The 12,195-nt window shown below is 39.7% G+C and overlaps 1 protein-coding gene across 1 annotated transcript in view; it reads left to right on the forward strand.

The window, feature by feature from the left end:
- pmm1 (phosphomannomutase 1) overlaps window positions 1-12,195 on the forward strand; it is a 37,727-nt gene that overhangs the window by 19,136 nt on the left and 6,396 nt on the right. The window contains exons 3-8 of the mRNA XM_062982746.1: window positions 819-936; window positions 1,584-1,660; window positions 4,820-4,911; window positions 6,270-6,369; window positions 6,758-6,833; window positions 8,536-8,651. Coding sequence (XP_062838816.1) covers window positions 819-936; window positions 1,584-1,660; window positions 4,820-4,911; window positions 6,270-6,369; window positions 6,758-6,833; window positions 8,536-8,651 — 579 coding nt within the window. The remainder of the gene's footprint in view (window positions 1-818; window positions 937-1,583; window positions 1,661-4,819; window positions 4,912-6,269; window positions 6,370-6,757; window positions 6,834-8,535; window positions 8,652-12,195) is intronic.

The raw sequence follows: 12,195 nt of genomic DNA on the forward strand, positions 1-12,195 counted from the left end.
TGGATTTTTCACCAGTGAAAATACATTTTACAGTTCAGTACACTGATTCGATTATACTCAGTGAAGAGGGTACAGTTCCTTTTGCCTGTATAATAAGGCATTCTTTTAAAGAGATCTCCATGGTATAATCAGGATCAGACCAGGCTGAATAAGTCAAAGTGAGATAGATTGAAGTGGCTCGATTGTTTGTCGTGCGTTTTTAAAAATCAGCTCCAGTTTTTGATGATTCTATCACAAGGTTTTCTGCTGAATTTGCTTTTTCTGCACAATTATTAAAGGTACAGGAACCCTCTCTAATTTTCAATTTGGCAGTTTTAAATGCTAGCCTGTTGCTAGCTTAATGATGATGATAATATTAATATGAAGAATACTTTGTTATCTGGCTCTCCTCATGGCTCAAGGCAGAGCACAACACAGATAAAATATGCCACCATAAAATACAATAAAATATTTAGATTAGAATATATATACATACATTAAAATAAATGGTACAAAGATTAAAGTACAATAATAGTAGATGGCATCTCCCAGTTATTATTTCCCTGGAGCCTTCGGTAGCATAATGGCTTAAACCCTTGTGCCGGCAGGACTGGTGACTGAAAGGTCGGTGGTTTGAATCCGGAGAGCGGGGTGAGCTTCCGTCTGTCACTTTTAGCTTCCCATGTGGGGACATGAGAGAAGCCTCCCACAGGATGGTAAAAAATCCTGGCATCCTCTGGGCAACTTCCTTGCAGACAGTCAATTCTCTCACACCAGAAGTGACTTTCCGTTTCTCTGACACAAAAAAAATCATTTCCATCTTTTTCTATTTCACTCAGAAAATTGAGCCAGAAGTCGCAGAATTTCTTCAAGAGTTGCGTAACAGAGTGACGATCGGTGTGGTGGGCGGCTCAGACTACTCCAAGATAGCCGAGCAGCTGGGAGAAGGTGATGAAGGTGAGCAAATTATAACTTTTTTCTCAATGACTATTATTTTGTTGACTGCACAGTAGCAAGTTAACTACAAATGTAAAAATAATGAAATCAGATTCACTTGAACCAATTCACACATGCGAGGAAAATATGTATGAATATGTCCAAATGCTCCTCTGTTTTTAAGAAAAACTATCTTCTCATGAAAAACTAGTATGAAGTGCATTTTCAGAGTATCCTTTATCCAGAAATTTCCTGGCTTAGGCAGTGTACTTTTCAGTAACCAAGTTTGAGATTTTTTGTGTATGTGGCTAAGATAGCCTTCCAAATGGGAACAGGACTAGTCAAGAGGCAGCATGTGGAGAAATGCAGTCAGAAAGAATTCAGTTTCAATTATATTCAGTCTCATACCTGAGACTGAATATAATGTGCACAGCTCTGTATGATCATCCCTACTGACAGTTATGAGCATCACACGTCACTGCAGAGGCCATCAAGAAGTTCTAAAATATTAAAGACACGGGGATTAGTAATTCTTATACACCATTTTTGGACCTTAGCCACCTGAATGACAAAAAGGTTGCATTAAATATGTTTATCTGACCTTCATTTCTCTTCCCTCGCATCCTCCCCTCAACATCCTCCCTTCCCCTATAAACCCATTCCCACAGTCATCGACAAGTTTGATTATGTCTTTGCGGAAAATGGTACGGTGCAGTACAAGAATGGGCAGCTAGTCTCCAAGCAGGTAGGCTGAGCCTCCTTGTCTCCTTCTGCTACCAAAGTTACAAAATGTCTGCCTTTCCTTCCCTGCACAAATCTTTCACAGGAAAAACATGGCATATAAAGCCTCCTCGAGTATCTGATTCCACAAAATAATCAAATTAGCCGCTGTATAATAAAATAATGCAAAAGGGGAAGGGGACAGAATCTCAAAGAATTATATTTTTTCATACAATGACTAGAATCTGGAAGATTAGTTCCAGCTAGAGTTGATCACTGAATTATTTGTTGAATGGTGAGACAACACAGAAAGTATGTTGTCAACTATCATTGCTAGAAAAGGCAATCACTCTTGAGCAAGGTAGAAGGCAGCAGGAAAAGAGAAAGACTGGACCGCTGCTGGATAATTTCAATCAAGGGAATTACAGTTTCCCTTGAGTTTGCAAGACCTGGGCAGGGCTGTTGATAACAGTGATTTGGAGTAATTCATAGGATTACTCATTCATAGGATTGCAATAAGTCAATAGGTATTACCTGACTTTGTGTAGTTTGTGTTTGTTAAGCAATTTCCCCAGTTTGACTGTTCTGTAAACTCTTGTATGTTATTCACTTAACAGCTGTGGGTCCATGGACCATAATAAAATTATGTATTTAATAGTGATCCATCTAGTTCAGCAGTTCCCAAACTGTGTTCCATGGAACCCTAGGGTTCCACAAAAGCATTGTGGGGGTTCTGCAAAAAATCTTAAAAATCAAATTTAAGATGGATTTTAAAATAAAACCACACGAGGCCAACCATTTCATTTACAGTCTCTGTAACAGATATTTTATGCTACAGCTATTTCTATCAGGTATGCACATAGCTACACATTTAAACATTTTATCAAAGTGATTCATATGTTGATTTTTCATGTTGATTCCACATTTATTTTTTATTTTATTTTTTCTTGCTGGTAGTATTTGAGACCATAGGCATTTGGAATACTGTATTGGGATTGTTCTGTCCCCTGATCTAATTCTCTTAGGTGCCCTATTCTAGGCAAGAACAGAGGTAGAAACTCACAACAAAAGGTGTAACAGTAAGGTAAAAGGTAATTTAATTATATTGAAGATCAGTACCCTAACTCCTTCCAGGGTCTGATGAACGAACGATTACTTGAAGGAACTGATACAAGCTTAGAACATAGCTGGGTTTCTCTCGATTTCTTGCAAAGAGATCTTTTTTTAGCCACTTTTCTGTATCCTTTGTCTAGCTTGACTTCCATTAACACCTCCTGTTAAGTCTCTTTTCTTCTTTAAACTGAAGACTTTGTTCTTCAATATTTCAAGCTTGTTTATCCAAGTCTGGAACTTAATTTCTTCAGTCTTTGGCTTCTTAAACTTTGACTGAGTTTATTTAACCTTCGATTTCATTTCCTAAACTGTAGACTGAGTCTCCTTAACCTTTTATGTGGAAGATATTGCAGCCTCTAGGCCAGGGGTCCTCAAACTTTTAAAGCAGAGGGCCGGTCCACAATCCTTCAGACTGTTGAGGGGCCGAATTATCATTTGGGAAAAAAAACCGAACAAATTCCTATGCACACTGCACATATCTTATTTGTAGTGCAAAACAACAATAACAATGAAAGAACAATACAATATTTAAAAATGAAAATAATTTTAACCAACATAAACCTATCAAGATTTCAATAAGAAGTGTGGGCCTGCTTCTGGCCAATGAGATAGGTTAATTAGGATTGTTGTTGTTGTTGTTGTTGTGTGTCTTCAAGTCATTTCAGACTTTGGGCAAGCCTAAGTCCAAAATTATTTATTTATTCATTTACTACATTTATTTACTACATTTATATCCCACCCTTCTCACCCCGAAGGGAACTCAGAGCAGCTGTATGTACATACAATATATTATATTATTAGCATAGCACAATATTAGCATTATACTATATTGAACTATACTATACTGTAATATTATATGTAATATATAACATATAATTAATATTATTATATGATATTATTGTTAGTATTGTATTGTATAAAATGATAATATTATCAATATTATATGTATATACAATATATTATATTATTAAAACTGATATAAAATATTATATTATAAATGAGGGCGGGGGGCCAGGTAAATTACCTTGGAGGGCCGGATCCGGCCCCCGGGCCTTAGTTTGGGGACCCCTGCTCTAGGCTCTTTGGCACCCTTAGACTGAGTAACTGCAAAAGAGTTGCTAAGGAGGTCTACAATCTCTACCTCTGGGGGGGGGGGGGGGGTCTTAAAGGGACAGGGTTTAATTAAAGTTCCCTCCCACAGAAAACTATATAAAAATCCATTCTAACTAAAGGGACAACTGAGACTTAATAAATAAAACAATAAAAGCCTCTGTGGAGATATGACAGGGATATTATTAATAAAATATCAGAGTAAAATTTACTCAAAAACTAGACGTTATATATAGAAAATTGGGAGACGTACTTGTATTAGTATAAAATGATCCAGAATACATTTAGAATAAACAGGGATAGCTTTAGGGTCTGTGGAAAATAAATATCTTCTGAAGAGTTCCATGATCAAAAAAATTTGTGAACTGCTACATAGAAGTTCTCAATGCTTATCTTTCCAAGTGGTTCTGTGCTGTAAAGTCACTATAATATTCAGCTCCTGTTTCCATCCCACAGAGACAGTCAAATAGAATATTATGATCAGTGGTATCAAAAAACACCAATATATTCAGTGCAACAATTCCTTTGTCTTAAACCACACAAAAAGGGCTGTTTTGGTACCAAGTGAAATGGGTCTAAATCAGTGCTATACAAAGTGCTGACCTGTGGTGCAGTCCAATGCCACAATCCCCAGAGAGCTTCCAGGAAAAAAAAAGAAACCATAGCCAATGGTATACATATGGTAACAATTTCTGGCACATCAGGGGAAAAGTTTTCCATCTCCCATAGTTTTGGAAGCACCGATTTAAATAATGTGTTTTCTCCAAAAATGTCTGATGCTGTCCAACTACCACATACTTGAGCATCTGACTCAAAACCAAAATAACAACAACAAGGAGCTAGTTCTCACATATATTTTGGACCAACGGGGTTCTCTTCAGGAGACGTTTGCAATATGAACTAGGGGGAAATCCTAGAATTAAACTCTTGGCTCAACATGGCCTTTGACTTCAATTGGCAGGCTATCCAAAACCACCTTGGGGAGGAACTTCTGCAGGAACTAATCAATTTCTGTCTCAGCTACATGGCTCTTCTAAAGCTACCCAAGAAACGGTAAGATCCTACCTTTTTTCAGGGCATCCAGTTTCTGTTTTTACTATCAAGACAGCATACAACCATGTAAACAGCAACTGCTAAGCTCTGGGACACCAAAGGCGGAGCTAAAAAGCAACCCAATGTTATATGTTTTGGACAATAATGTTATTTCTTTTTTTTATTAACTCTACAATTACATAACCAAATGAAAAAAAATCCATTAATATTACTGCCAGAGTTTAAGCTCATTGTCCTAGCTCACTATGTGTGTATTTTCAAGTCTTCTGTTTCCTTATGGTGACCCTATGAATTTCATAGGGTTTTCGTAGACAATGAATAGTCATAAGTGATTCTGCCAGTTATATAGCTCTGGAGCAGGTTTCAGGTTGCCACTTGGCCATGAAAACGCACTGCCCGATTTTGGGCGAATCACTGTCTCTTAGCCTCAGATCTTGGCCAGAAGTCTTTAGGGTCACCTAGAAATGGCTTGAAGGCATACAACAACACATTTTTCCTTTGTTAAAGGGGGCAAGGGGGGACAGGTACAATGTGTTTTGAACCAGAGTTGGAAGTAAAAACAGTGCAATTTAAAGCAAAACCATTCTTTAAGAAAAACTTGCTTTCACATCAAGACTCTGTAATAGTAGCAACGAAAACCTTGATAACTAAGCTGTAAGCATTACAGAGAATCTAAACGGGGCTTCCTTTGAAGAAATTGCATGCCCCATAGCACTGAATGGTGTAATAGCCTTTCTTGCTATCTATATATATAAAAGAGTGATGGCATCACGGCGACCGACAAAACAACAAAACTACAGGCCCCCCAACCTCGAAATTTGACAACACAACCCATCATCCACGCCTCTAGGTTGATACAACAAAAAGAAAAGAAAAATAAAGTCCTAATTAGAGGGAAAGGAATAATTGCTTTTATCCAATTGCTGCCAGTTAGAAGGCTAAGCTCCTCCAACTTGGTCTCCTAGCAACCCAATAAAAAATAATAAAAAACACTAAAAAATAATTAAAAACACTAAAAGATTAATACAATAAAATACTATAATAACAGAAAATAACTAAAAATAATACAAGAAAATAATAAAATATAATAAATAAAAAGATAACTTACAATAAAATTAATTAAAAAATACAAATAACGTCAAATAAAAATTACACAACAATTTTTAACCAATACCACCACCACTTTGCCACAGCAACGCGTGGCCGGGCACAGCTAGTATTAAATATAGTGTTATCACAATCCTGTGTGATCCAATGATGGAATAATTCTGCCTCATGTTATGTGAAATAAATCACCGAACTGCCCTGTTGACATTTCTCCCTCATCTTCCTTCCTGCTTCCCCAAACTATGGAAAAGGGGCACCTTCATAGAATTCCGCAATGGGATGTTGAACATCTCTCCCATTGGTCGGAGCTGCACTTTGGAGGAACGAATCGAATTTTCTGAGCTGGACAAGGTAAGAAACAATGAGCATAAGACCCAGAATGGGCAACGTGGGCCTTCTGAATTGCTATATTGTGGCACACAAGAAATAATGTGATGCACTATTTACATCCCATAGTGGTGTGTTTGTGTGTATGTATCTGTATACATGTTTGTGTGTATTTATTTTATGAACAGGAAAGTATTATGCCTGTTGCTAGGATCACTTGCCTGTGAGCCAGAGCTGAGTAGAAAGATTAATCTGACAGTTCACAGATCTTGAAAAGCCTGCAGGACCACAGACATAATAAACCTGATTTCCATGGGGGGGAAATGCAATCTGACAAGGATAAAAATAACATGGGGCTGGGGGAAATCTATTATTACTTCTCTTTCTGTTCTCCCTTTTGTCTCCTTTGAAGAAAGAAAAGATCCGAGAGAAATTTGTAGCTGCCTTGCAGAGGGAGTTTGCTGGCAAGGGTCTGCGGTTTTCTCGGGGTGAGAATGAGAACTGCCTTTCAGCCACTTTGGCACATTTTATTTGGGTAGGATTATTGGGAAAGGAAAACTATAGAGTACTGTTTCGGTTTAAATGACTTGAGTAAAGCTTTGCTTGTTTGGTTTAAAAGAGATTTTGTCCCTATGATAATCCTTTCTGAATTGAACAGACTTTCTGTATCCTTCTCTGTAAATATTTTAAGACTTCAAACACCCTATCTATCATTTCTGTTCCTCTCCTCTCCCTTTCTCTCTCATATATGTGTACGTATGTATATATGTGTGTGTGTGTGTAAATATGTCATCTGTCTATATCTATCTCTCTTGGTCTCTCTGTCATCTATTTATCTATCACATCCCTCTTTTCTTCTTCAGAGATACTAACTTCCCAGTAACTATGAAGGATTGTTTACTTTATTTGCAAAAGGCAAAGATCTCTTAAGATATGGTGTGTGGCCACAAGTTCTCTGCCTGATATACAAAGAGTAGAGGTGTATTGCACTGAGTAGCATTCGCATATAGCATTCCCTGCACTAGTTTTATCATAGAATCATAGAGTTGGAAGAGACCTCGTGGGCCATCCAGTCCAACCCCCTGCCAAGAAGCAGGAAAATCACATTCAAAGTACCCCCGACAAATGACCATCCAGCCTCTGCTTAAAAGCCTCCAAAGAAGGAGCCTTCACCACACTTCAGGGGAGAGTTCCACTGCTGAACAGCTCTCACAGTTAGGAAGTTCTTCCTAATATTCAGGTGGAATCTCCTTTCCTCTAGTTTGAAGCCGTTGTTCTGCGTCCACATCAACAACCATTCAGCCGTTGTTTATATTTCTGATCTCCATGCATTTAAGAAAAGACTAAGAGTGAGACAGCTGTACTTGTACTGGCTTTTACACACTGGGAATTTTATGGTTGCCACATCCATGTGTTAAATGAGCTTTGGAAAGTTAGGTTTTGAACTACATTTCTCAGGACCCTCATGGCAGTGAATGTAATTTTCCCAAGCTCTGTGTATTAGGCCTTCCCGTGGCTGACATATCAATAAGGCTACTATCCCTCCCAAGAACAGAGGGCACTTAATGCATTACTGTGCTTCTGGCAGAATAACGGCCTTGGCATTGCTGCCACCAGCATGCTGGCTTAATTCATTTGGAGTCATGGCACAGCAAGGCTTCCAAAGTGTCAGTTTGGGAGCCTGTGGCGAAACTCTATACTGCCTGCCTGGTTACTCAATGTTGTGCCCAGTGCCATTGCTTGAAGTTGCTCTTGCTGTGCCTGTATTTCCCATTCACCTCCCATTTATCAGGAGCCCTTTTAACATGTTTGGTTCATAAATTTGGAATTTTATTATAGCTGGGAAGGAAGAGACAAGGAGGAAAAGAGGACTTCTTCCTCTCTCCACCTTAATAAAGTAGTACTTTCTCTCAGAAGAAGCTGGACCCTGTTCATCATGCATATCCTGGCCAACTGTTTCTTGTTTTTGTCTTTTGTTGATGAGGGCTTGCTGACATCATTCAGCCCCATTGCTATAGAGACAGCAGCTATTAAATTAATGTGTCCGAATGTCAGGCAGGCAGTCATGAAACACAAAGGTCTGTCATGTTAATGTTTTCTTCCTCCTCCATTTTGAGATCTGAGGTATAGGGAGGTGGAATTACCCTTACAATCCTCCTTTTTCATGTCATTTTCTTCCATCTCCCTTAGGTGGCATGATTAGTTTTGACGTTTTCCCAGAAGGCTGGGATAAGCGTTATTGTCTCGACATCCTTGATGATGAGAGTTTTGACACTATTCATTTCTTTGGGAATGAGACAAGCCCTGTAAGTATTTCTGACCCTCCATTCTGTGACAAGAGGCTAACACTTTCTTCTATCATTGTTAACTGCCTCCAAGGGTGTCTCTTGTCAGAGGTTTTATACAATAACTAGCTTGGAGACCTGGAAGTGGCCAGGTGATTTTAAAAAGGCATTGTTTGTTTTTGGATGTTAGGTAATATTGGGTTGATAATGTGTAACATTATTCATTAGGAAAAACTTAGTCTTTACTTTTGTTTTTTATGAATGCTCCCATTGGAAAATGTATAAGGATGTGGGTGAACTACAATTCCCAAAATCATGTCAGTCCTTCCCAAACCCCGGCTGTATGCAAAGTTGGCCATGTTGGGTCTGTGTTTGGTCCAGATCCGATGTTGGCTGGGTGCAGTGTGCTCTGGATAAGGGTGAGATCTTAGGTCAACCATACACAAACCAGGCCTGTATGCACAGTTGATCATAAGGGTGAACTACAACTCCCAGAGCCAAGGTCAATCATCCCTAAACCTGTATGCACAGTTGGCTGTGCTGGGTCCGTCTACCAAGTTTTGTCCAGATCCAATGTCAGCTGGGTTCAGTGTCCTGTGGATAAGTGTGAACTGCAACTTCCAGATCCTAGGTCAATCACCCCCAAACCAGGCCTGTATGCACAGTTGCCTATGTTGGGTCTGTGTGCCAAGTTTGGTCCAGATCCAAAGTTAGCTGGGTTCAGTGCTCTGTCAATAAGGGTGAACTACAACTCCCAGAGCCAAGGTCAATCACCCCCTAACCCCGCTTATATGCACAGTTGGCCATGTTGGGGCTGTTTGCCAAGTATGGTCCAGATCTGACGTTGGCTGGGTTCAGTGCTTTCCGGATAAGGGTGAGCTACAACTCCCAAAATCAAGGTCAATGCCCACAAACCCCTGCAGTATGTTCAGTTAGCTATGGAGCTTCTCTGTGGCAAGTTTGGTGCCGGTCCATTGTCAGTGGGGGGTCACAGTTTCTCTGGATGCAGAGTGCAGAAGGGACTCTAATAACTCCAGTTACGGAAATAGCAATCCACAGATAGTTGTAGTGGACTTCTGTAGGAACAAGAACATACAGACAAAAATATGCAGGAAGGCTTTTCTCTTCTTAGTTGCAGCAATATATACAATATATATATAGTTGCAGCAATATATACAGCATATACAATATATACAAACTTTACAGTTTTTTTCTGTCTTCACTCCAACAGCAACTCTCTCCAACAACCACCACCCATCCCTCATCAAGGAGAACACAACTTTTATGCTTCTCCCATTACATCTGCCTCCACACCCTGATTACAGTGACACAGCACTTTCACATGTGGTTAGACGTGAGGTATTAACACTGTCGGAGCCCCTGGTGGTGCAGAGGATTAAACCGCTGAGCTGCTGAACTTACTGACCAAAAGGTTGGCGGTTTGAATCCAGGGAGTGGGGTGAGCTCCTGCTGTTAGCCCCAGCTTTTGTTCATCTAGCAGTTCGAAAGCATGCAAAAGTGCGTAGATCAATAGGTACCGCTTTGGCGGGAAGATAACAATGCTCCATGTAGTCATGCCAGCCACACGATCTTGGAGGTGTCTAAGGACAACGCCAGCTCTTCAGCTTAGAAACTGAGATGAGCATCAACCCCCAGAGTTGGACACGACTAGACCCAAAGTCAGGGAAAACCTTTACCTTTACCTTTACTATTAACCCTGTTATCACTTAAGAAATGCCAGGTACCTTAATTTACAAATCCTGACACATCTCCACTGTAGAATTAATGCAGTTTGATACAGTTTCACTGCCATCGCTCAATGCAATGGAATCCTGTTTTGTTTTTTAATTTCATGAGGCACACACTTTGGCAGAGATGAATAAAGACTTTGTAATTCCCGTGATTTCATAGCATTGAGATATGGCAATTAAAATGGTATCAAACTGTATTGATTCTACAGATTTGCTCTAGGACCCATTTATTTGTCTTTTTCACAGACCACACTGGTATCTCTTGAAAGCGAGCACAGATTAACAGTGCCCTCTTGTGGGAGACAGACTCAGCTCCATGGCCTCTAGCTCTGTCTTGTCTCAGACTTCATGTCATCTCAGCATCTCAAAAATAGTATATATACAAGAAACTTCCTGTGCACCTAATGCAACCATTTTGTGTGAAATTGCAAGTAAGGAAACTGAAAAACTAAGGAGCCAACCTTAGTATTGCACAGACATAATAAGTAATACGCTGTAGAAGAGGATTTGGTGTTGTTGGATCACACTTCCCAGCATCCCCAGCATATATCAAAATACAAAGGCTGACACCATCTCTTGTATCTCTTATATAAAATGGCAAAATCAAGGTTTGTTTTTTATTTAATTACTAGTGTGGATAGCCTGCGGTGCCCAGGTTATTTGAAAAAGACATTGTTTGGTTTGAGGTGTTAAGTAATATCATTTAATTAATTAGTAACATAATTTATTAGAAAAAAACAGTCTTTTTTATGAATGCTCCCATAAAAAAATCATAATGATGTGGTGAACTACAATTCCCAGAATCGTGGGCCAGTCCTCCCAAACCAGGCCTGTATGCACAGCTTGCCATGTTGGGTCTGTGTGTCAAATTTGGTCCAGATACATTGTCAGCTGGGTTCAGGGCTGTTTGGATAAGGTGAACTACAACTCCCAGATTCAAGGACAATCACCCCCAAAGTCCATCAGCATGCAAAGTTAGCAGCGCTGGATCTGTGTTCCAAGTTTGATCCAGACTCGTCATTGGTGGGGTTCAGAGGGCTCATGGAATATAGGTGAACTAACTCCCAGAGTTAAAGGTCAATCACCCCCAAAGTCCTCCAGTATTCCCAGTTAGCCATTTTGAATTTGTGTGTCAAGTTTGGTCCAGATCCGTCATCAGATGAGTTCAGTGTTCTCTAAATACAGGTGAACTATAACTCCTAGATGTCAAGGTTAATCACTCCCAAACCTCGCCAGTATGCAAAATTTGACTTTGTTGGGTCTGTGTGCCAAGTTAGTTCCAGTTCCATTGTTAGTGGGATTCAGAGTGCTCTTAGATTGCAGGTGAACCCAGTCCCTACAACTCCTATAAATCATGATGAATTCTCACCAAACATCTCTCTCTCTAGTATGTTCAGTTTCTGTGTGCCATAGAAAAGAATAGGAAAGGGTTAAGGGAGACAGTGGGAGTGGTCATGCAAATTCCACACTAATGGAGAGAAAAGAATCCTGGCATGTGGCTTGCTGTAACCTGCAATGTCCTTGAAGGGAGGGCTTTGGCGGCTCCCCAGCACTGTGGGTTAAAGCTGTTCATGGAGGTGGGAGGCTGTCTCTGTAAATGGACACCTCCACCACATACACACATACATGTTTTCACTTTTATTATGTGTATAGATGTATTTTGCAGTATTTTAAAGTTGTGGGTGGCTGAATTAATGGATATGGAATGCATGAATATGAAGGGCTAATTGTATGTAGTTTATCTATTTTGTTATTATTTCAACTGTTCACTTTGACTGCCACGTCCAGTATCCCAATTCTAAGAAACCAAGCAT

The sequence above is a fragment of the Anolis carolinensis genome, chromosome 5 (assembly GCF_035594765.1).
Source record: "Anolis carolinensis isolate JA03-04 chromosome 5, rAnoCar3.1.pri, whole genome shotgun sequence".
NCBI classification, from domain to species: domain Eukaryota; kingdom Metazoa; phylum Chordata; class Lepidosauria; order Squamata; family Dactyloidae; genus Anolis; species Anolis carolinensis.